This window comes from Oreochromis niloticus, linkage group LG2 (assembly GCF_001858045.2).
Source record: "Oreochromis niloticus isolate F11D_XX linkage group LG2, O_niloticus_UMD_NMBU, whole genome shotgun sequence".
Lineage (NCBI taxonomy): Eukaryota > Metazoa > Chordata > Actinopteri > Cichliformes > Cichlidae > Oreochromis > Oreochromis niloticus.
In genome coordinates this window covers 26,082,498-26,108,281 of record NC_031966.2, presented here as the reverse complement: position 1 = coordinate 26,108,281, position 25,784 = coordinate 26,082,498, and the positions used below count along the sequence as shown (strand labels likewise).

At 41.5% G+C, this 25,784-nt stretch overlaps 1 protein-coding gene across 3 annotated transcripts; it reads right to left on the bottom strand.

Annotated features, from left to right (window-relative positions):
- Nucleotides 1-11: 11 nt before the first annotated feature.
- kdm3b (lysine (K)-specific demethylase 3B) lies at nucleotides 12-25,058 on the bottom strand. 3 transcript variants are annotated; one of them, XM_005467807.4, is made up of 25 exons: nucleotides 24,510-25,058; nucleotides 18,169-18,327; nucleotides 14,933-15,046; nucleotides 14,513-14,618; nucleotides 13,603-13,727; nucleotides 13,446-13,505; nucleotides 12,629-13,324; nucleotides 11,312-12,509; nucleotides 11,013-11,229; nucleotides 10,682-10,896; nucleotides 10,419-10,571; nucleotides 10,196-10,303; nucleotides 9,960-10,087; nucleotides 9,563-9,863; nucleotides 9,196-9,449; nucleotides 8,563-8,835; nucleotides 8,229-8,400; nucleotides 8,003-8,093; nucleotides 7,522-7,652; nucleotides 7,301-7,420; nucleotides 6,458-6,481; nucleotides 2,896-3,035; nucleotides 2,486-2,662; nucleotides 2,229-2,363; nucleotides 12-969 (listed from the first exon to the last, which is right to left on the bottom strand). In XM_005467807.4, the coding sequence occupies exons 1-25, from the start codon at nucleotides 24,714-24,716 to the stop codon at nucleotides 862-864; spliced, it is 5,412 nt and encodes a 1,803-aa protein (XP_005467864.1). In that variant the 5' UTR covers nucleotides 24,717-25,058; the 3' UTR covers nucleotides 12-861. The 3 variants fall into 3 exon arrangements, with proteins under 3 accessions (XP_005467864.1, XP_003455248.2, XP_005467865.1); XM_003455200.5 differs by having other exon boundaries at nucleotides 9,563-9,860; XM_005467808.4 differs by lacking the exon at nucleotides 6,458-6,481.
- Between the last annotated feature and the right edge of the window lie 726 nt (nucleotides 25,059-25,784).

The window sequence follows — 25,784 nt, the reverse complement described above, 5'->3', positions numbered from 1 at the left end:
CAGAGAAGCAGCAGTTTTTGTAAATTTTATTGTGAAAAATCAAACCGACTGCTAGATCAATATATATATTGATACAATGTTAATGGCCAGTAGTTCTGTTCAGCTGCAATTGCGATTCTTGAACCATGTTGGAAGTCTGCAGTTCATTCAGCCCACATGACAAAGACAAGTGAAAAAAAACTGCCCTCCTTTGAAGCCCCACCCCCCCAATTATTACCTTGTGGTGTATAAAAAAAAAAAAAAAAAGACTTCTTACTCTAAAAGTGAAATAAGAAAACTAAAAATACAAAACTTTGGTCTGCTTCCCTTGACTGGCTGTTTTCACAAATTCATTTCAGCCACAGAGGGCAGAAACAATCAGCTGTTTAAAAACTTAAAACAGAAAACAAAATCTACAAAAAACAGTTTAACCTCGCTCCTATTGAAGAAAGATAATATCAATGTCATCAAAATAGGAAAGTTAGCCCAGTACTCACATTTTTGTCAGTTGCTTATATTGTAGCTGAACCTCTGCTTCAAAGGCACGTCAGCTTTTACCTCCCTTACTCTCACGTCTTACATGTACAATGAAAACAGAACAAACACACTGACCTTAAATACAGAGTTAACCAAAATCAGAAAAAAAAAAATTGGAAAACAACTAGACAAGTTTGAGCGTACTGTGTAACAGCGATAAAGGACTTCCTTCATCGAAGCGCTGATTTGTCCCTCCCCATCTAATCAAATGTACAGTCTTCCCAAACTCAAACCTTCACTGCCCCCAAAACAACCTACACTATCTCTGTACTCTGCGCTGTGCAGCTGGTACTTGTTTATGTAGGTATGAAATGTATGCGCTGTGTGCATGTAGTGGAGTGGTCTTCAGAGGGCGGCGGTTTGAGGAGACGAGTAAGGGCGCGTTAGTTTGGATTCGTGGGCCTTCAGCGTCCCAATGGCGTCCTTCACTGCGTGATAGATGATGTTCTTCACCTGAGGGTAAAAAATAAAACAAAACAGCAGGTGAGACAACACCAGACACAAAACACCTCACACCGATTAGAAATGATAACTTTTCAATGCTGCTGTGAGAAAAAAAAAAGATCTTTTACTATCTTTCTTTGAAGAGTATCATCGTGCTTTTCCTTTTATTTAACAAAAACATAGCATTGTTATATGTAAACACACGCTGTACTATGTTTGACTATAAAACAGACAGAAAAATCCGCTTGATCCTGTAGGCAAACATGCTGCTGCGTTATAGTGAACAATGGCCTCATGTTTGACGCTTTATTGTGTTTAACAGAAACTTCCACCTTTGTAACAGTGTATACACTCACTGATCACTCTGTTACACCTGTTCAGCTGCTGGTTAATGCAAATATCTAATCAGCCAATCACATGGCAGTAACTCGGTGGAGCTATGTGTGTAGACAAGGTCAAACTGAGTATCTGAATGGGCAAGAAAGGTGATTTAGGTGACTTTAAACATTTATCTGCTGGGATTTTCCCACACAACAATCTCCTGGGCTTACAGGGAACGGGTCTGAAAAAAGTCGGAATTTCGAAGAACATGAAAACATGGATCCATCCAACTTTAGGCCACTCAGTACTAGCTGAGCAACACTTAAGCAGTCTCACAAAGCACTAATCATCTCAAACAGGTTTTGCAAACACGACCAAGAGTTCACTGCACTCAAACGACCTCCACACTTAATAGATCCCAATCCAATAGAGCACCTTATGTGGTAGAACAGAAGATTCATGTGAATGTGAATGTGAATGAAAATCTGAGGAATGTTTCCAGCACCTTGTTGAATCTATGCCATGAAAAATTAAAACTAATCTAAAGAAAACCCATTACCAGCCAGGTGTAACTAATGAAGTGTCCGCTAAGTGTGTATCTATACACAAGGGTTAACAGAACAGACGCAAGAGTGTATGAAAGGTAAACAATATAATATGTACCTGTTTCTTTAAACCCTTCAATTTTAACACTTTACAATGCTGCTCAGGCTTCAGCCCCAGTTTATAGATAACATACTGGTAACCAATCTTAATTTTATAGTTTTTAAATAACTGTCAGCAACTAATAAACTCTTTGTTCCAATAAAAAGATCATAAAACTGTGAACACAGAGTTAAGTAAACTATAGCCCACAGCTTCAAGCAACATAAGCAAACATCATCCTCTAGTATAAACCATCCAAATAAGACATAAAAACTACACACTGAGAGGAAAAACACACCCACCTGGAGTTTATCTTCATGGTTTGTGTGAGTAGTGGAGAGGTGTCTGAACTCCTGGGTCAGCCTGAAACAGTGCCTCACGTGCTCGGGAGACACAAAGTCCTCCGCCACCTTGATACAGCTGTACAGGTTGTGCACCTGAGCGTGCAGAAAGGACAAATGTGTTCGTGGAGGTGTGAGAAAAATCACAAAAAACAGGCAGGTCTGTTGAATCACAGGGTATGTGTACAGCTCTACTTTTCATATAAAAACAGTCTGACCTGGTGGGGAGCTCCAGCAGGGATAAATACAGCATCTCCTAAGAACTGTACAATAGCCCAACCCTGGACGCCATATTCTTCGTAGAGCCTGCGGCGGAGCACCTGGTCCAGGTACCAGCTCTGGTCATGAATCGGGTCGTGATCTGGCGGGTTCTCTTGACCTTGTTCTTCTCCCACCTGCATAAGGTCAGGACAAGCCATTGCTTAGAAAGGATGACTTTTAACTAAAGTTCCCCAGCTGGCTAATTTTTGTTTGTGAACTTTAATCATCTTCGGCAGAAATCAAGCTATCGTTCTACCCCAGTTTTATTTATCCAATGACAATCCTGTCCTCACAGTTTATGGTTACAAAATGTTACGGCTACAGCTAGCGACAGGCCAGCCTGAAACAGATCTGCTGGCTCGCTGACCTTGCGAAGCAGCTCCCTGATTTTCTCTGCGTCCTTGGCAGCATAGATGTGCCAGAGAGCTCCAGGCTTCTCCTTTCCCTCGTGCACCCTCCTCTTCGTCATTTCGTCCACATCGCCCTCCTCAATGGTGGTCAGGACCTCTGGAGACCAAACATAAACAAACAACAGTTGTAATCAGCACTGTCTCTATAACAACTGTAACAGAAGTTAGTTTATTTGACTTTTAGTGGCCTCTTTAAATTAGCTTTTGCACTGTGATTGTTAAATGTTTCCACAGCACTTTAAACACTACTGTGTTTTACTCGATTCCATTTCCATGAATGACTAAGCTAAGTGCTGGGACCGTAATCAGGATTGTTAAATCTACATATTTTGCTTTAAATAGAACAATTTCATTCATATACATCCATCACAGACTTTTTTCTTGACAGAAACGGTGCAGGGTTGTAGTTCTCAACTGGTAACAAATGACCTAAGAGGACGTCAGTGTTGTAAGAGTTTTATTCTGAAGTGCACTAAAAGCTCTGAATCTGCATCTTCCATGACACAAGCATGCCAAGCAGCAGGCCTGTGTGCTCATGGGTTTTCAATGAACTATGACCACCGTATTTCCTCAAATACTGACCACGCCTTTTATGTACCTCAACTGCTGAAGCAGGTCTGTATCAAGAGACATGTTTAATTTCTAATGTCTTCTTTTTTTGTTTTTGTTTTTAAAAAAAGAAAGAAGGTATTTTTGGTCATGTCTCGGTAGGAATACTTTTTTAAAGTTAGTGCATTGTTATACTTCAAATTAAAAGCCCTTTAGTGTTGCAGTGCACAGAAACGCATTGATGTTAAAGGCATACAATAATACAAGAGAAGCCAGACAGGATAAAATGTGCTTCATTTCTTCATGCTGATCACGTCCCCTGGGCATTATTGGAGGCCCAGCTTTTAGCTGAATAAAAGTTTTCACTTGAGAAAATACGGTAATTAATATGAATGCTGTTTAACCCTTTAAGACCTACCATAGAACCAAGTCCACCAGAGCTTACTTTATATTTTTACATACTGTAGTGCCATTTTTGGGAGCATTTCAAGTTGCTATACATCAATACAACTGTTATAGCCCAAATTTTAATAATATGTATGCATTAAGTCCATAGTAACTACATAAATTGCAAAAAAGTGCAATAAACTACAAAAAAATTGAAAATCGTTTTGGTTTTTTTTGTTTTTTACATATATTTCTACTTAGAGAAATTTAAGAGCTTTATCCCTCAAAACTTTAAATACAAAAAAGTTGCAAAAAATAGTTTACAACAACAGGAAATTTATTTTGAGTGTCTTCATAGTTTTATTTTTGAGATGCACCAATTTTTATATACTGCAGAAAAAACGAAAAACAATCCTATAATGCAAATTTGCAAAGAAAACAGCATGTGCATCAAAAATAAACTATTTAAAGCAGTGCAATTTGAGTTCTAAGCATCCCAGAAACTATTCAGAAAAGCATGAAGTCAAACATGACTTTTAAAAACACCAGTATAGAATTATAAAGCCTACAAGTAAAAAACTACATTTTTCGCGAAATGACAACACTTCTGGTTTCGGGCAGGAAATGGCGGACATGCGATAGCTCGCGCTGATGTCTATTTCAATGTAGGAAGTGTTATGAACAGCTGATCGGATCGGCAAAGCGTGTTTCTGGAATATTATGTTTTTGTTCCTGCAAGCGCTTTTTATGCAATTTTCGCAAAGCTATATGTGGAAGGAAACCGTGACCTAGGACAAGCTGATGGCATAAGATGTAAGTACAACTCCTCCGGTTTCATATGCAAAAAAACTTATTGCGCTAGCTTACGTGGTTCCGGTTCTACAGGGATTTAAAAATAGTTACGCAAAACGGAGCGTGCCTGCTCCGACCGGCTTTAAAGGGTTAAGCATTCACATTATTGAGATCCAAATCTTTACAATTACTATTTTTCTATTTAATAAACTATATTTCTAGTGCATGAAAGCATTGTACATTTCCTAACTGCAATAATAAAACTTTTTTTTTTTTTTTATATGTCACTATTGAAAATGTAGATCCTGTGGTCAGACCAGTTGAGAACTACTGGGGCAAAGGACAGGACAAGCTGCAGACTACACAATCACATTTATGACAGGTAAACATTCACATTCACAGCCTACTGCTGACTTACACAGCAGCTAAAACTACTGCCTTAATAGAGTCCACTGGACTCTTGCCATAATACTGACAGACCTTTGATTCATTAACACGAATCGAAACAAACGCGTGTAATAAAAACCGTCGCGTCAGTGGACTTTCATCTTTCCCTCACCAAAAACCTGGCTGTGGTCAAAGTTTCTCATTGAAATCTAAACGTGTTTGCATTCAGCTGTAATAAACGTGCCGTGTATGACTGCAGTTTTTTTCTCTCTAGTCCATCATAAATAACTTCTTTACAGCTATAAGTTCAGCTCCCAAACTACAACAGTCCTTTTATGTTAATGTTGTTGGGGTCTTTATGTATAAAAGAAAGGATACTAAGGATCCGTCTTAAACTGACTTACTAATAATGATGTGCTCATTAGAGTAATATTCTTTAGACTGTAATCACAGTGCATCCAATAAAAGTTTTAGGTGGTTTAATGCTTCAAAATGAAAAGAAACATCCGGGTGACTCTTCCTAAACTTTTCCACTGAACATTAAAAAAAAAGCTGGAAAACTACAGGAACAATAACCCATCCAGTTTTATCCTGCACAGAGTGGCTTTCTTCTCTATCCACTCTGCACCCTTTCCACTTCCTGGGTCACCACCAGGAAGTGGATAGGGTGAAAAAATATATATAACTTAAAAAGAAAGTAGCAATTCCAGCATAATTAACTTTTGAAAGATAAATCACCAGCTGGATGTGGAGGTCCTATTCCTAATGTTCTTTTTTGCTAACTTTGCTCAATAATGCTTAACAAATCTCTTCCCTCTACTACTCACTTATGTCTTTGCTATAAGTTTAAAACCTCATCAACTAAATAAGAATATTAGATAAGCACACTAAAGGAAAATGTAGTTTCCTACATTTCCTACTTATCCCTAATTGCGTGTGTGCAGGAGTATGAGAGTCACTCAGATGAGTGAAAAGAAGCCTGAAGAGGGGAACAGGTAATGCCAAATCTAGATGCCCTTCATTCAAACTTTTCTCCCACAGGGTAAGGACCAGAGCACAGCGCACCCACAACTACCAAATCTCCAACCAAATGTGTCACATTTATCTAACCCAACACTGAAAATACACAGAAGGGAAATAAAACAAAAAACACGGATCTCCAGAGAGCAGCAATGCGGAAAATTTAAATGCCATATGTGGTTACTCAGTTTAATAAAGCGTGTATTTACATAGAAATCTGGAAAAAGGCGTACAAAAATGCAGCAGCAGAAACTAGCAGACGGTTCCCAGTGCTCTGGCCCCTACTGCACAGATAACAGAAGGATGGAGTGGAGGAGTGAAGAAGGGGAGTTAGTCAAGAAGAAGGGCATGCTACTCAAGTTATACAACTGAAAGTCTACAGACCTTTGCGTCCAGAGATTTCTGCCTCTGTGAATGAGAAATTTTGCCACAATGTAAATGAGTAAGACCCACTGAAGGGTCTTATCAGAGTCCTATCCAAGACAACTAAAACAGTGTAGCCATAATGTTTAGGATGAGGTTGTGGAAAAACTGACAAGGTTGTTCAAGAGCGATAAAGTGAGGAATGAGTGATGAAGTGTTTCAAGAAGAAAGTTCTTTAACTTGTACTCCACTTAATGCTTAACAGGATAATATGGCTTTAGTGTGCAAGGTGTGTAATATTGTTACAGAAATACTCTCACATTACAAAAATGTGTGTTTTTGGACGTCAGGACGGATTTCAAAAACATTCATATATTACAGTAACACATTTTTACTATCGGGAACAGATATACGTGGAAATCTCACTGTCACAAGTCTGGAAAATAAAACAAAACCCTGACATTTAAAGCTTATTCTCATTTATTACTATAGCTGATTACGTTTCTCTTTGCCTATATGCTTTTGCATGTTTACTTTTAAGCCATAAATCTGACAGAGACTCCAGATAACTGACCTGTAGTGCTAAATCTGGATGTTCGGTGTTATTTACATGATGGAGTGATACTAGCTAACGTACACTGTCCCTTCTTAAATCAAATGAGCAGCAGAGGCAACAGCGTCGGAGCACCAATGTGACTCTCTTCCATTTACTGAGAGACCGCAGAGGTAAAGTTTTTAGCTCCTATTTGGTTCATTTTATTGGAAATCGGTTAAATAAAACAATCCTGATCTTCAATGAGTTTGTTGAAGACAGAAAGCAAGACCGTAAAAAAAAGGAGACAAAGTGTGTTTAAGTCTACCAACCTTCCTCCTGGTTGTCTTCTCCGTGAGGGATGCCAACATAGACCATGACGTTGACCGCATCAGACACATCCAGGTGGAGGTTAGTGGTTCCCACCTTCCGGTCTTCAGTCGAGATTAAGCCTGCAGGTTAAAATAGAGGGAAAAGAGTGATGTGAGATGAATAAATTATATCGCACATAAGGAGAGAAAGACGAAATAATTCCATCAGACTTTGTTCTTACCATAAGCGTTGTACATCTTCGGTCCAAGGTCAGGACGCACAAAAAAGTTAGGCAGGCGCGAAGCGAGATTTAGACGACCATCTCTTTTTGTGTACTCGGGCAAAGGGAGGTTGTCCATTAAATCGTCAAACCTGGGAAAGGTACAAGAGACATTCCCATCAATAACAGACCTGACATAAATACAAACAGGCAGACTTTACAGCTGCAAAGCATGAAAATACAAAGAGATAAAATCAGTTAGCTCCTCTATGTGCTTGTAAACCAAGCAGCACTATTTAATGTTCATGTAATTGTATGTCTCAGGCACATATCAGATGGCTATAACATGCCAATCAGAAATATATTATTTGAGCCAAGTGTAAACCATAAATAAAAAATTAGCCATAGTTCCATTTGGATGGCTGAAGCGATGCTCATGAGAGCGAACAACTGCAGAACATCACTGAAACGCTTTCTCTGTAAATGTTTTTGTGTTCCTCACCGTGTGGGCATCATGTCCCTGAAGTCTTCACCTGGAGGCCAGTCCTTTAATTTTAACACCATGGGCCGGCCATCGGCATCTTGCAGTCGCTCTGCATTCATAAAAAACACATTTAGTGACATCTGTCCAGCATCAGAGAAAAACATGCTAGATACAATAGTTAGTGATCTCATGGATCCAAGTAACAAATAAAATAATTGAGGAAAAAGAGAGTTTGGATACTCACTGGAAATAACCTCAAAGCCATCCCAGAACTCTCGCACCTTTACATCAGAGATAATAGCACAATTTCTACAATTGACCAGGTCTACGTCCTGGTCTCCAAACTCCTCGCTGAAGGCTTCAGGCCGCCACAACTCAGTCTTCAGACGTTTATGTATCCCTGACACCAACACAGGCTGGCCACAAAGCAGAGGTAATCAGAAAGTAACGGGTGAGTTACATCAGTCAATGCAATAAAATGTCAACCCATAGCTCAGTAACATCCATCTCTGCATAATTTCAACACAAAAATCAAAGAATTAGATGAAAGATGAAGTTATGCTAATCATAATTCTTACCTGTCCCTGCTTCCAGCACTCTCTGAAGATCTTCCAGTTGTTGCTGTTGCTGGGATCCTGTAGGCAAAGAAGTCGGCCATCACAGAGCCAGGAGTGTGAGGTATGTGGCTCCAAAACGCTAAGGCCCATTACGCCATCTTTGCGAGACCCTAACGCTCCGAGTTCTCCGCCTTCAGAGGCCCCGGTGCGACGGCCCTCGGCCTTCTTGGTCTCCACAACTGAGGCGATGATGTGATCCAGGAAGTTTGGAAGGCTGCTCTTCAGCTTGTCACTCTGACAGGTCACATAAGCATTTTGGGTTACCAAGCTATGTAGTTTTACTCGTAGATAGCCCATACTATTGTTGAAGTAGTAGTTTTAGTAGTTTATACACTAAAATTACAAAGAATCAGTAGATGGTGGTACTTTTTTAATGATTTACTCCACAACTTGTGCACTTCAGAAATCTGTTGCTTGCTGAAATACAACAAATTGTATTCCTGTTTTCAGCATCTAAATTTCCATATTTAAATGGACTTGAAGTATAATTTCAAGTTCAGAAACTTAGCTGAAGTTTTTGTGTTGATACATATGTTTGAACAAAATTGATCAACACTATATCATCATATGGAAAAATGAAAACATTTTACTTACGCCTGCTGAGGTAAAAACAGAGGGGAATGGTACCCCACTCTCTCCAGGGCCTTGGGGCAGTTTTCCTGGTCCGGAGTTGAGCAGGTCCCGGAGACTGGATCCCTCAGGTTTAGACTGGGCCATGCTGGAGCCCAGTAAAAGGCTGTTAAATAGCTTAGGGCTAGAAGCAGAAGGCTTTGACAGAGCACTGAGGGAGTCCAGGCCGAAGGGAGGTCGACTGTCTCGACTCATTATGGAGCGAAGCGAACCGGATTCTGGAGAAAGATGGGAGGAAGGAGCGACATTATTGAAATCCGAGGTTGATGTAATCTTTTTCATGCACTAAGATTTTACGCACTCAACACTTGTAACCCACTCTTCTACTTACCCTTGGTGTCATCCTTGGCTTTCTGTGTGGCCAAGTCTGCCAGCCAGTGCAGAGCAGAGCTGTTGCCCTCTCCTGATGAGCGCGACTCCTTGGCAGAGAACTGTGTGAGGTTACAGGGGGAGGACGTTCCACTGGTGGAGGTACTGGTACTGCCCACACTTTCTCCACCCCCACTGTCTGACGATACTGGTGTCTGTGTGGTTTCTGTTTTGATTGCTGATGTTTCTCCATCTGATTTTGGAGTGATGCCAGTACCAGAGGTTGCACCTGCGAGGCCACCCCCACTGCCCGGTGTGGACTGCTGAGACACGCATAACAAGATAGCAAAGTCGTCAATTTAGGAGCTTTCAAAGTGTAGACATGAGAAAAGAAAGCTCGTAAAGTTATAAAACTGTACCTGTGAAATTCCATTTGGGGCAGTAGGGCGCACTAGAGGCTTAGTGTGTCGATTGGCACAGGGACAGTTGGCTTTAATACCCCACTTGCCCCTTGCTGAGTGCACCATGTCTCCTATATTGTAAAGAGCTGGAAGAGAACGACACCATCATCACACCTTTTACTGTACCAATATTTGATCACGGGTAACATTTAATCTTCCTGCCATGGGGGAGTTGATCATAATGTACATGTTACCTGTTCCAGGTATAATTTGTGTAGGCATGAGGTTTTGTGGCTCGTGAGGTTGGCCTTTGGCACACTTCAACCAAGAGAAAACTTCATCCTCCGGAGTTTCGTCTACATCTGAAGGAAAGAATAAAGTCATCCATGTATTTCCAACACAATAAGCTAAATAAGGAATAAAATAAGACACACTAAACAGCTCTAAAGTTACTCTAATATCACTGCAGTGACTCACCCTCCCTTGGCCTGTTCCTGCGGAGCCGGTAGCAGTCCAGACACACTCCAAACCCACATTTACGACAGACCCAGTGGATGTTGAACAGGGTGGTCTCACACACATCGCACATTTCTCTGACGCCTCGCACGGCACGTTTCCAGGCCACTTTCTCTGCAGGACAATCAAAAAATAAGCGGATGAGACTTGTGGCAGACACTTGGAAGCGTTAAATAAAACTCTTAAGAGAAAACATAAGCTTGGAGAGATGTCTTTATACTTACGGTGAGGCTCCACCATCATCATGGCCTCCTTCTCAGACATCACCAACTGACAAAACTGATCTCCCACATTGGCCAGGATGTACTTGGATGTGTCGAGGTCGAGGCCCTCATGGACAGCGGGCACAGGTAGCCACAGTCCCATGGCCATAGAATCACTCTGCTGGGGACTTAAGAAACCTTCCACACGCAGCACACCTTTACGAGTGAAAGCCAGCCTAGTCACGAGCAAAAAGAAAAATTAAGCTTATTTAAGATAAAAGCACAGTTTTTAAAAAAATAAAGAAATACATAAATAAAATTATAAAGAAATTTAAAGGTGCGTGATCCATACCTTCTGAAGTGGAAGAAACGACAGGCCACATTCGGATCGTCGTCGTCGTCGCTCTCCTCGCCCGTATTCCGATATTTCCGATAACGCTCAAGACGGCATTCGCGGCACTTGTGCAAGTGAGGGGCCACATTGATGCAGGAGCCATCCTGAAGAAAGGACTCACCAGACTGCTTTAGACGACGCACCTTGCTCTGATCTTTAAGTACAGACTGACCCACTGGAAAAGAGAGTTTAGTGTTACCTCTCTTGATAAGCTTGTTTATCACCATTTAACAAAGTGAGAAGTGGACAAGTCTTACCTTTGAAAGGCTTGTTACGTGGACGGCTCTTAGCGGCCCCCTGGACCTTATTTTTCTGCATGATGGCTCCATCCTTGGCAGAAACAGAAGGTCCTCCTGGCATTTGACCTTTCTCCAGGCCCTCCTCGTTATCACTCAAATCTGAGAGGTCACTGTTGCTACTGGACTCAGAGTCATGTTTAGATGACTGGCCTCTGTCTTCCAAGCTAAACTTCTGAGACTGGCTCTGGTCAAAGGGCACGGGCACCTCCTCCATTCCACCAGGACCAGCGTTTCCAAACATCGGGCAGTCTGAGGTGGATGATGGAATCTCGCTAACGTCTTGCCCCTCCTTTGTCTCAGTCCCTTCACTTTGTAACGTCTGAGATGAGGCTGGTGCCGGAGAGGGGGAAGTGCTGGTTGAAGCAGCTGCTGACGATGCTGGGAAAGGAGAAGACAGAATCCCCTTAGGTGGCTCTGCCATAGTGAACAGGTTCGGCTTGCTATCCAGCGCAGGACCCATGGACTGTGGCTCAGACCCAGTTAGGCCAACGAAAGCTGTGAGGGAGGATTTTTCCCCGTATGCCAAAAATGGATTAGCAGACTCCTTGGAGTTCTGTAGAAAAAGGTTCTGGTGACTGTCTGCAGAACTAAAACCAGACTGCAGCCCTAAGCCAACTACTGAACTTCCATTGTTACTGTTCTTTTTAGAAGCACTTTGGGCTCCAGAGGACACTGCTGGACCACTCACATTTAAGCCAGAGCTCCTTCCTCCTGGAGAGCCCCCCATGCCCTGGAAGGGTGATGATGATTTGTTGAACACACCATTTCCCGTTTGCTGGACCTCAGGCACTTTAGGCTGCTCAGGCTTTTTCAGCCCTTCAGCGGGGGCTGCTGGCTTGAAAAGGCTTGGAGGCTCTTTACTCAGGCTCTCAGACACTGCAGTAAAGTAATTGGTGTCCTTGGATTGGGTCTGATCAGCAGTTAGATTTAGGCTGGTGACAGACTTCTGCGGCATGCACTGGAAAAAAAGGTTCTGGTCTGGCTTAGGGTGAGCCTCAGTCTTTGCTCCACCAAAACCGAAGCCAAAAGGCTTGGGAGCATCCTGAGAGGCTGTGGTAGTGGTAGGAGCTCCGTTGGTCTGTGAGGTAACATCTCCAAATACAGGAGCAGTAGGTCCAGCTTGGGACAAACGAAAGCCTGACGCTGTTTTAGATCCCTGAGGAACAGAAACACAACACGGTTAAGTAAAAATAATAGAGATAACAGATTGCAAACAACAATTTGTTGGAAATGTGTATACAGTATTAATGGTACTTGTCACATCATTGGTTTTACCTCTGTCTGGCTTCCCCAGTTAGAAGTTTTAGAGCTAAAACCCACAGAAGCTGAAAGCGAAACACTGGGAACGCTGTCTTGTGACCAAGAAATGGTGACAGGTCCTGGGGAAACAAGAGCAGCTGTTTTGGAATAAGCTGCCTGGTTGCCCTCCTCTCGTTCGAGCTGGGGGGATGGGGAGACCTTGGGGGCTGGTGCTCCAGGAACCAAGACTGGCATCTGGCCTAGTGGGGGAAAAGACGCAGTGGAAAAGGGGGAAGGGGCTGGTTTGAGGGGAGGAGGAGTGGGTGTAATGGTGGTGGTCGAGTCTGCTGCTCCCTGCGTGGCGGCTGCACGACCGTTTTCTTTGACGTGGCCGGGATAGCGAGGAGAACTAGCGTTTGACTGGTCCATCTGGAGCGAGGAATTAATTGTTGGGGACGAACCTCGGCCCTGAGGAAACGTTCCTTCTGAAGAGCTTCCATTTTTGGTTGTGCTGCTGACTCTTTCACCAGAGTCTCCAGCCCAAATCCCCATCGCGTCCACTGCAGTTTTGCTGGTGTCGCCGCAGTTTTGTGCGTCTGCTCCGGTATCTGCCGCTCCTTTAAACCGTTTCAAGTTCAAGTCATCCTCACCTTCTGAGGCAGTCCTGCGTCTGCGTCCGCTGTCCCCTTTCATTGTTTCGCTGTCCTTCCTTCTCCGCCCATTCTTGCCAAGCTAAAGGCAGAAAATATTCAGAAATAATTAAAAACCTAAATCTCAAATGACTTACTAACTAAACATACAGCACACAGCATGAGGAGAGTTTGATGGATATCGACTACTGAAACAACCCTACCTCCTCCTCTGTCAGCATGACGTGTATCACACGAGGATCAACCATCTGATTTTCTTCTCCCTGCAGCGCAAAAAAAAAAAAAAAAGGTTTAGTCGTTAAGTAACATTTATTTACACCATGACCAGTAGAATATATTTAGGCAAAACATAAACATTACCTTATCCAAGGTAATCTCCATAATGTGAGAGATGGGGTCGTGGTGTGAGACCAGTCCAGTGGCCCAGCACTCTTCAAACTCCGGCTGGTACACACGAACTTTGCGTCCTTGAATGGTGTATGAACCTGAGGACAGGTACAATGGGCAAAACAGTACTTGAGACAATTAAATCTACATCCCTCGTGTGTCATTTAAATCTGCCAGAAACAGACATGTTGCTTTTAAATAAAACACAGATGTTTTTTATTCTGAACTCAAATTCCTTCATTCCTCTAACAATAAGGGTGACAGTCTCCAACCTGAGGGCCAGATCTGCTCTGTGAAAGAGACCAGCGCAATAGAGTACTTTGTAAAATGTGAAAAATACAGAGGAGGGCGGCATAATATTTAGGCCTTCCACGATAATTTGCACTAAACAAATTGCAGCAAAGGTACCACTTCATGAGAATAGTTGTCTGCACTGTTATAGCCCATTTCCACTAGTACCTACTCAGGTCAGATTGGCTTGACTCAACTTTAAGGATTTTCCAGTAGGTGGTAGTACCTGGTACTTTTTTAGTACCTACTCAGCCGGGGTTCAAACTGATCTGAGGCCATCTGAAAACAGACTGCATGCCACCGATTAGCTAGTCAGTGGGGAGCTAATTAACCCAAGCAGCTGTGTGGCAATGTGCTTGTCTGACTTACTGTTGTACCAAATGTGTAAATCACTAAACTACAAAGCCACCCAAACGCCATGTTTAAGAACATCAAATAAATCATAACCAGCAATTTACTGGGCTTAACTTAAATAAGTGCCACTGATTAGAACTCCTTTCAATTTTAATTATGTGACAAACACCCTTAAGACAAAACATCCCAGATGTGAAATCAAGATAAAGGAAATAAACTGGTGAAGGTTGAATCTTACCCTTCCTGAATATCTCCTGCAGTTCAAAGTCAGTACGCCAGCTGGAGATGGCAGCCTGCAGAGAGGGCTGCTCCAACAGCAAAGGGTGTCTTACATCTTTATCCACCTGCAAAAGGACAGAAACCAAACTGATCTGAAGCAGCGCTCGCAGTAGAGCTGAAATGAATGAGCTGAAACATGTATGCAGCTTCACCCTAGATTATTAAGTAAGAAGCACTTAATGAAAACAGAAAATAATTCAATTGTTCTACATTTAAACATGTCAGTGACACTAACATGTAACCTGAGTAATAAACAGTCAATCTGTTTAACGATTGCATGAAATAGAAAACACCAGACGCTAAATGACAAAATGTTGTTGATACTGTTTGATATATAAGTTGACAAATTTCTTTAACAAACGCTAGAATTTTTGTATACCTCAAACCTCTGGACAGTTTTGTTGTCGGGCAGGAACTCAAAATTCTTGTTTCCAAAATACTCTACAGGAACCAAGGATCCTAAACCCACTCTGTCCACCAGGGAGCGGAAAGTCTGTGGAAAAGGCGAGAGCATGTAATCAGATAAACAGAGGGAGAGAACTTACATTAGGTTTATTCAGCTCAACAACCAAAAAGAGTAACGAAAGTATGAATTTATGAATTTTTTGTTTGTTATAAAATTTTGTATATCAGTCTAGTAGTCCACCACCAGTTACTTGCCACTATATTAGGTATAATCAGCAACTCGGTGCATTTAGGTGTGCAGACATGGTTAATAAAACCTGCTGAAGTTCAAACTAAGCATCAGAATGGAGGAAAAATGGTCATTCAACTGACTGAACATGGCATGGTTATTGGTTGTTGGTGTCAGACAAGCTGGAGTGGGTATTTCAGACACTGCTGATCTACTGGGATTTACCCACAGGACCATCTCTAGCACTTACAGAGAATGGTCTGAAAAAGAAAGCTGCCAGTGAGCAGCAGTTCTTTGGCTAAAAATGCCATGCTGTTGTAGACTGCTTGATAGGATGGCAACAGTAACTTGAACATCCACTTGATGAACCAAGATATGCAGAAGAGCATCTCTGAATGCAGAACACACTGAACCTTGACGCAGATGGGCTACATCAGAAGGCTCTTGGGTCTTATTTCTGTCAGCTAAGAACAGGAAACAGAGCCTACGATTCACACAGGCTCACCAAAATTGAACAACAGAGGATTGGAAACATGTTGCCTGGTCTGATGAGTCTTAATTTCTGCTGGAAAATCAATTGTCAGGGTCAGAATTTGGCATAAACAGCATGAAGACATTGATCACTCCTGCCTTGCAGGCTGTTGGTGGTGTAATGGTGTGGGGATATTTTTTTAGGCATACTCTAATCATCTTATAGCAACTGAGTATCGTTTAAATGCCACAGCCTGCCTGAGTACTGTTGCTGACCAGCTCTATCCTTTTATGCACACAGTGTGACCACCTTCTGATGGCTGCTTCAAGCAGGATAACACACCATGTCAGAAAATCTCAAGTCATGTCTAACTGGTTTCCTGAACATGACAGTGAGTTCACTATATTGAAATGGCCTCCACAGACACCAAATCTCAATCCAATAGAGCACCTTTGGGATGTGGTGAAACAGGAGCTTCACATCATGGATGTGCATTAGTTCTGCAGCTATCAATTATTTTAGTTATCGAGTGTTCGATTGATTATCTGATTAACTGGATACTACTTTGTCATATTAATGAGCAACGATAAATATTCAAAAGAGAGGAAACTGATCTTTCAAACTGCACTGCTCATTGCAATTTCTAAAATGGAAACCAATGTTTTAATAGTTTAACTGAATACAACATCTGCCAAAACAATTCAAACCTCTCATTGTATTTAAATATCCTCTTTAAATCATATTTTAAAGAAAACAATTTCTTAAATCCAAAGTAACAGTAATTAACAACAAAAAAAGAAAAGAAAAAAAAAAGGTATATACACGACCTAAGCTGAGGCATAGAATAAAACAGCCTTTACTCTGTCTTCTTTCAATGTGTTCTTCCATTAATAGGAGGCAAAAAGAGTTCTGACTGTACTGTATCACCTGGATGTAGTAGATCTGGTGGGTGTTCATGCATATGTGTTTCTGTGTGTGTGCTCGTCTGTCTGTAAATGATGACTGCAATGAAGAAGCATGTCCACATTCTTAAAACTGAGATTTTTCCTGGGCTTTTAAATGCAATATTTCCTACTGTAGCAAACAGACGTTCTAATGGTGTAGAGGTAATAATTAATGGTAATAGTTGATGTCAATAATTCAGTGTCCATGTCAGCAGCCTACAGTTTTACAGGCCCATGTATATTTTTACTGGCCTGCAGTAAAAATATTTTAAATCACAAATGTGGGTGACACATTCGCATTTACATGGTGACAACTGAGCGCTACCAAGTTATGGATTAGCCCGAAGCATTGAACCAAAAAAATGCATCAACCATTTTTTAAGATTATTGAAGGTATTAAATGATTTAATGCAGCTCTAATGTGTAACCAACAAATCTGTAGCAACTACCAATAGGAACCAGAATTTTCAGGAATAACACCATTACTTTGGTTGAATCTATGCCATGAAGTATTAGGGACAGTTCTGGAGGCACTAGCAAGGTGTAACTAATGAAGTGGCAAGTGAGTGTATAACCTGGCCAATTCAAAACTGAAACGTCTATGAAAGGGTAAAACAGCCTGCACATTGACCTGGCCTCGGTTGACTTCTGTTTACTATCTGGAAGATAAGTAACATAAGCAGTTAATGATATGCTGACTTTCCTCTCTGCCCTCAAGGTGCTCATTAAGCCAGTTGTATATGTATGTACTAAGAGTCCATGCGTGAACACATGCAAGCATTTTGTCGTGTTTTTTTAAATGTGCATGTAGACAATGTTTTGCAATTGCACTCAAACCGTGCAGATCATTCTTTGTTAATTCTTTGTCATACATTGGTCCCAAAATGTTGATGTTTTGTTTCTGCCCATAAAACCTCATTTGTAAACAGTTCATAATTGAAAGAGGAGTCATTTTCATATAAATAAGAAAACAACACTCTCACGCTGATTACACAAGAAAATCCAGAAAAAATAATGCAATTATAACATGCTTTATGCATTTACATTAAACATGGATGCTCTGATCTTATGCAAGTAAAACATCAAGCACTGAATCAAACTCCATAGCAATTGATTCATTTTGTTGTTGAAATTAAGTTATAATTGCCAATATCCAGCTGCAAGTGTTAGCTGTTCAAAACACGTACCAGGTGATGGTAACCTTCAGATTGGACATTATTATACTTAAAGGCAAATGCGCAATGAGAGTGTACAATGATGATTGAAATAACTCCCAGTGTGGATGTGGAAGGTGAACACCACATGTAAATGGCGCTTTAATTTTTTTTTTTTTGTCTCCTCTCGATGAGTCGGGAGACACCAGAGTGGGATCAGGTGCACACTTTATTTTCAAATGAATTTCAATGACCAAGAAATTAAAAGAAAAGAGTTATCCAACTTCTATTCACTTTACATTCCAAGCATAAATCTGATCTAAGTACAGCTCACTCTATTCCCCATTCACAGATGGAGCCCAGACTATTTGGGTGGTTAATGGTTTTGCTGGTTTCCAGCTGAGCACTCACCAGAGCAGGCCAGGCTGGTGCCGGGGCTCCGCTTGTGTCGGTAACGTCGCTACGACGGGCCCAAACAATGGAGTCTTCTACCAGCACAGCTTTCACCCCCTCGTCATACACCTGCACCCAAGAACAGCGCTGCGAAGCATTCTCAAACTCCACAAATACCTGCAGAATCAACCAGAACATACACATAAGGACTGTGAAGTGATGAAGCAAGTGAAATTACTGCAGACTCTAACACTTTCAGGAAATCGCAAGTCTAAACAAACAAAGCAAATCTGATTCCTTAAAAAGGCATTAAAATATCAAATTCGATACAAAGTTACTTAATATATTACCATCACGGGATGTTAAACCATATTTTGGTTTTGTGAATTAAGTGAACTGCATGCTCCAACAGGTTTATATAACCTATATGTATAATATGTGTAAAATATGTATAATCCACATTTAATTTAACTTAAACTTCAAGGAGGCCGAGTACTGCTAGAGGAAAACTTGAGATATCTTTTGTTATGTTTTCGGGTTAGCCCTCAAACCCCCGGGCTGCTGTTTGACTCTTCTAAGTGAAAAAAACATCTGCACATTTACTCAGTAACTGCTCCTTTATGCATCATCTGTGGACAAGAAAAACTTGGTAAGGTTTTGAAAACTAAGTCCCCTTAACCATGCTGTCCAGCCCAATGAGAGATCTGGAAAAAGATGTGTGATTTGGAGAGTAAATAACAGCCTTATAACTATGAGTCAGTCAACACTCGCCACAGAAGTGAAGAACACCAAATGGTAAATCCATTTTAGTTCTTGCAGTTCTGGGTGCTACTCTTCTATGAATGTGCCCTGCTTGAAAAATAGTACTGGCTGTGGATACCAAGAACAAGATTATTAAAACCATCATGTTCTGTCCAAATGTTATTAATTTTATTTTTCTTTTTTCCCCCCAGTAACCATAACTGTATTTGCTAGTTCTGAAAAACAAATAGAACCAGAACCAGACACAGGATATAACCATCACAAACAGACTTAATAGTAGTCATACTATTTTTCTTTGGAGAAATAGACTTGTAGATGCTCACAAAACACAAGCTGGATATACAAAGTTATTACAGCGTTTCCAAGTGTCAAGAACTGGAGTGAGAAGTGTCATCAAGAAATTCAAAGATTCCCACACAGTACAGAACAAGGACAACCTGGTGAAAGATTATGCACACTGGAAGTGTGACCTTTGGCCACATGAGATGAAACTGGAGCTCTTTGGCCACAGACACTCAGCTTATGTTTGGAGAAAGAACATCAAGCCTACAGTGAAACATGGTGGTGGGAGTATTATACTGAGATGACGCTTCAGTGCTTCTGGAACTAGGAACCTCGTGCATGGAATAGTGAAGAAAGAAGGATATGTAAAGATTTTGAATGAAAACCTTTTTTAAAAATCTAAAAAGAACATTTTCATAGAGACATAATTATTCCGTCATCTGTTACTTTATGCAAATATGCACAATGACTGATCGTTGCCAAAGTTCACATCCAAATTATCGACTACTCAAAGTGGCAAAGTAAACATAAGAAAACCAGAGCTCCCACTTCTCACAAAGGAATACAGCTGTTTAATGGACATACCAGTCTTCCAGACTCCAACCGTCCCTTCTTCTGGTCACATTTGTTTACACTTAGGGTAGGAATATTGTAGCATGTTATTGATTAACACTATCTATGAAACTGATCGGCAATGACCCAGTTTTAATAGGAAAGGTTTCCCCCAACCTTTTAAACAGTGCATTTGCATAATGACTGAAACTAGCACCAGTGATAAATAATGGGCTGTGTCATTAATTTGCAAGAGAGAGTGAGAGACAGCCCGAATGGCAGCACCAGGTTCTTGGAAACTGCCCCCTCGAATACAAACCTAAAAAACTGCCTGTTGTTCAGTTGTATAGCCACATGAAAATAAGCATCTGTTAGACTGATTGCTGCAAACCATTCTCGCGGGCCAACTTCATTCAAAAGCTGTCTGAGTGTCAGCATCTTGAACTTGCACAGTTCGTAGCTATTTGTTTAAGACTCGCAGGTCGAGTATGGGACAAAGCTCTCCCCCTTTTTTTCTAACAACAAAATAATGACTGTACCAACCTTTTTCTTACTCCGAAGGGGAGACCATTGGTATTTTTCTGTTCTGTAATTGAGCACGTTGCTTCCCTTAGTATCACTGCTGCCTCCTTGCAAACACAGGTATTTACAATTCTGCGGAAACAAGGCGGCTTGGCCCGGAACTGCAAACAGTAACTCGTAGCAATTTTCCCTAAGCATCCTTAATTGACTATAACACTGGAAAATGCAAGTTCATAGTTTGTTGCAGGCACCTTTATTGGGGCACACCAATGAAATGCAGTGGGGACACTTGATGTGACATCGGCACCTGATGATTAAACACACCCAAACTGGGAGTTACTATCTGAGACATTTTGTGTGCAGGGGCTTTGTGCTTTGGAGACGGTGCTGGGAAAGTACAACACCTTCTAGGACTGATGCTAGGGCTGCACCTCTTATTGTATCCTTGCCACTGGAGCCCCTCTCCGCTCAATCCCACACCTAGGAGGACTAAGGCTACGTTCACACTGCAGGTCTTAATGCTCAATTCCGATTTTTTGATCAAATCCGATTTTTTTGTCTGCTTGTTCACACTACAAATAAAATGTGACAGCAAACGCGCTCTAGTGTGAATCCTCAAAGCTACTCGCATGCGCAAAAGAAGACGTCACACACAATGCGCTCTGTTTAGACCCAGACCAAACAGTATTGTTTGACTGATGGCCCTTAATATAAAGACTTGTATCGGACTCTACGTTTCCCAATTTTGCTTTAAGATATAAAGTTATTTTGTTATTTACATATGGCCTAATGGAGAGTATTTGCGGCAAGTAAGTGATCCATGATTTTCATGGTTCTTCAGTTTTACTTTTCCAAAGGCAACAAGGAATAAAAATCACCAACATGTCAAGGATCAATGAAAAAAAATTAAAAATCAACCAAAACCAGTCTCTTCTCAACTTCATCAGATATCTTCACAATCCGGTGTTTCTCTGTATAGACAGGTGCATATGCATTAATGACTAAATACCTATACTCCACCTCCACAGAGTTAGACTGCAGCTCCAAACTACTGTGGCCCTGGAGCTTGTAGTGCATCCACCACAGCTGAAGGTCTAGCATCACCACCTGCTGTCCAAGACAGTGATGTTGGAGTACATGTGACAAAAGAAGCATCCTCTCTGGAGAATTATCTGAATGATGGAGGGCCCCGCAACAGCAACCTCGCAAGCGATCCGGTGCGTAGGGAAGACAGGACAGCCAGGACAGCCAGGACTAGCAGGTTCGCAGCCACTGGAGTTTCATGGTAACTGCGAGGAGTCTGTCCACTTGTAAACTGACTGCAAAGAGACTCAGTCTCTCAGACAGACTTTGAAAAACTGCCAGATACAACAAAAAGGCCATCTGTTTTCATTTATACAATAAGGGCCATATGTTAAGATCATGAACTGCCAAAGGTCTAAAATACAGGAATGCAGAAACTTTACTAAAATTAATTTATTGCTTGATTTTAGTCCCTTTTGCCACTATTCTGACAATCTGTTTCTGTCAGAACACCAGCCGCAACAATGTGGTTAGTACTGTTTTAGCTTTTTAAGTCTGCACATATGAGTACCATCATTTAGAATTGTGCTCCTAGGGGATCTAATGTCATTTAATGAAGCAGAAACAACCACAAAGTCAGCTTTGAGTACCCTACCAAATGATGCTCGTTGCAAAACCCTAATCTAAGTTTGGTGTTGCTTTTTATGAATACAAAGCATACGTTCTTCTTTCTTTGTTGTTAGGATCTGGTCCTGACAGCCTGCACTGACATCTATGAGATAAGATATTCAGAAAGCACTTGTGATAAAACGTATCCGACAGTTAAAGATGATAAGAAGCAAAAATTCATACATTTCTATATGGCATCTACGATTATCAGTCATCTTAATGGCTGGATCATTAATGTAATTTCATTTGCCTGCCTATTTTAACTTCCGACAATTATGAAAATATAATTGTCATGTCTTGTGGAGTAAATCTTCTGTACCTTCAAGTCCAGATCAAGCTGAGACGACGGGAAGAGAACCTATGATCAACAAGGCCTATTTAGAGGAGAAGCCATACTAAGGTTTCTGCAGGTTCACCTAGAGAAGGATCATTAACGATTGCCTCCGGCTGTCTTTGTCTCCACGTTACCAGGGTGCCTGGTCCAGTCTGCCATGAGCAGCACACACTAAAGGTGTTGGATGGTTCTTGGCCTAACCCCCTGTCTGCAACTGAGGAAAGCTTGACTCTCTGTTACTTTACTAGTGACTTCCTTGCAGGTCTTCCAGCTGTGTGGTGCAACTAGGGCCTCTCGTCAGCTGTCTACACCTGGAGAACACCCGCAGTGGAGGCAATGGTTGTTGAGTTGCCAGTTGCAATATGACCCCGACTAACCCATACTGAAGTCACTGGACCATTACCTGTATTCGCAAATGGGCTCAATCGGACTTGACTCAGACCTTGTAACAGGAAGAGAGCGTTTATGTCCGATCACGCTTCTGACCAAACATGTTCTCATATCCACATGTTGTGGGAAACATGTAGAAAAGTTCAGGGCTACAGGGCATATATGGTCTAGTGTGGATCTAACGGACAAAACGTGCCCCTTCACAAGACGTTTTAATTTATTTGGGTTTCAGTTCAAATACACTCAAAGTTCAGATAAATTCAATGTTTAAAAGACACTGTGCTGTTTGGAAAGTTAACTGAATATTGACCAAAAATCATTGTAGTGGGATTTTTTTCTGATCATGGATGAGTGCTGCCCTACAAAGAAGAAAAAACATTACAACTACAAATCTATCCTCCATCTTCTTCACTAGACCACCGCCTCACGACTGCCAGCTACACCTCTATAAAAAGGTTAGCACATAAACAAGCTTTTCACATGTTTTTGGACTGATCAGTTAGCCCACCTATTTTTTTCAAAGCTCAGATAATAATGATTTCCTGACATGTCCTTACATGTTCACTGGGTGGTGGGGCTCTGAGAAGTAAACACTGGTGGCATAAACCCTCCAAGCTGGACAGACCCCTGACACATATAGCAAGGTTTAAAAGCATAAAAGGGTGTGCAGTACCACATGTCCAAGTCCTTTGTTTTGTTTATCATTGACGGAGCAGGTTATCAGAGCAGGAGACGAACATGGAGAGAAGATGTTTTTCATTATGTTTTTATAATTATGCCGACCATCTCAGCGACATGCAAGATAAGGGCAGAGCACAGGAACAAGTTCTCACACAAGAATAAAATTCCTCAGTTTAAGATTTATTTCCCAAGAAAAAAAACACAACACACAATTAGGAAATGCACACCTAAGGTCATTAAGTAGTAATGCTACTCTAGAGATAAAAGCAAACAAAAAAAGAGGACTAAGGGCTACATTTTTTGTTGTAGCTTGCTTTTTCTAATGAACAAAAAAATAAAACATGGGAAGCGACTACATTTTTTTTCTTAAAACTACATTTTTACTTTGCTTGATAAACAACAGCAAAGTAGACAGATTAATCATGAATGCTCATGCTAATTGTTTAATTAAAAAACGATGTGTTATCTGTTAATGTCAATTCAAATGCATGCTACTATAATAACCCGCATTTGGACTACAAAGTGCAGCTGTCATGTAGGTCAACCACCGCCACCCAGTTTTCCAAAACTCTCCCAATTGTTGGGCTCGGTAACACTACACTTTCATTCATTCATTCTAATTACCACCCAGAGCAACAGTGTGAATACTTAATAATCTGGACCCAGAGTACGCTCGCAGGGTTTCCTGGTTCGCCCCTTTATGAACTTGTAAGGCCTTTAACTAGACAAACCTCAGCCAACGGTGGGAGCTCGTCAACCTTTACCGTTACTCAGTGACTGCCGGCGATTTGTTTCAGTGCAATGAACGCTTAGTTAGCTCTAACGTATCGATGCTTTCCAAATTCATGCTAAATAGTTAATGAATAACACTGGAGCTGAGTGTCAGAGAGCTGAAAAGCGAACAAAGCAAAGGCCAAAAAAAAATCCCCGGCCTCGAGTTTAGCTGCGCCCCAGTGGCTGCGACTTGGAGCTAGCCAGTATGCCCAAAAGCTAACGTTAAATACTAGCAAATGTAGCATCGGTGATGGGTAAAATGTGTTCGGTAATGTAGAGCACATAATAAACAGCTGGTATACTGTGCATGTATGTTAACTGCTGTGTATTTAGCTATGCAGAACGGCATCAGCTGAATGTAAACACTGACCGTTAGCCCCGCTGCAGTGGTTGTTGTTGTCGCCTCCCCGACGCTAACCTCCGGGGCGGCCAGGCCGATGACACTCACTGCCCGCACAGTTCCCCGAAGCCAGTCCCGGGCCCAGGCAGCCTGCTCCGGCTCGGATCCATTCGCGGACCTGCCGTCGTCGAGGAGCAAAAGCAAACGCTTCCCTATCAATTCAAGAGAGTCCTCCATGGTTTGCTCACAGGCTAGCTGCCTCTAGTAAGCCACCATAAACAGTGTTAACTTCTCCGCTTGGGATGGGAACTCGAGAAAGCTAAGGTTAGGGTACGATCGGAAAACAGCTTTAAGCTCGGTGCACAATACGGCTCGATTCGACGGTTGCGCTGCACCCCTGGGACACGCGGCTGAGGACCGGGTCACGCCAGGAATTCACCCAGTCGAAACGTTTTTGTCCTCGGTGTTAACGCGACTATCCAGCTCTGTCCGCCATTTAGCCCTGCAACAATCAAACGCACTCCTCGTATTCAGGCAGCACTGCGGAGACACGGAGAAAGTGTGCGCAAACAGCGACCTCTAGCGACAGGACCGCAGAGCACCTCAACGATAGCTGCTTTATTTTTCAGGATTTTCCGCAGTGTTAACCAGAGATAGCTGGACCAGCCCAACTAGACTGCAAATGATTAACATACTTTTATCAAAACGATTATTTACATTATTTATATTTAATTTGATTCAGCAACCTATTGATTTATTTTACAGGGATATTCACTTGTTACAAAGATCACAAAAAATAACATATGTAAATTTGTTGTTAAAATTTAAGCAAAGCCTTAAATTGTACAAAAACACTGCCAATAAACAGGGAAATGAGCTTGCAGTAAACGCACAATGTGTCATCTAATGAATACATGTATTTCTGTGATTGAAATAATTTTTTCATGAGTGTCACTGTGGTTATTGTTGTTGATTGTGACCACTAGGAGGTGCTACATCGCCACAAAGCCATCATTAAAGGGCAATGACGAGACTTCCAAGTGAGGCTTTAAAACAGTGTAAAAGAAATTTAATAAATGTGTCTTTCTATCTATAAACAAATATAACTGTGAACTATATTTTTGGGATGTTTATGGCTGTGTATCTTCGCAGCAATCTTCTTCTTTTGGCTGCTTCCTTTAGGGGGTCACCACAGGAGATCATCTCACCCTGTCCCCCAGCATCCTTCTCTATTACACCAGACGCTGGTGTAATAGACCGTTCACTACATCCATATGAACCTCCTCTGAGGTCTTCCCTTTTTTT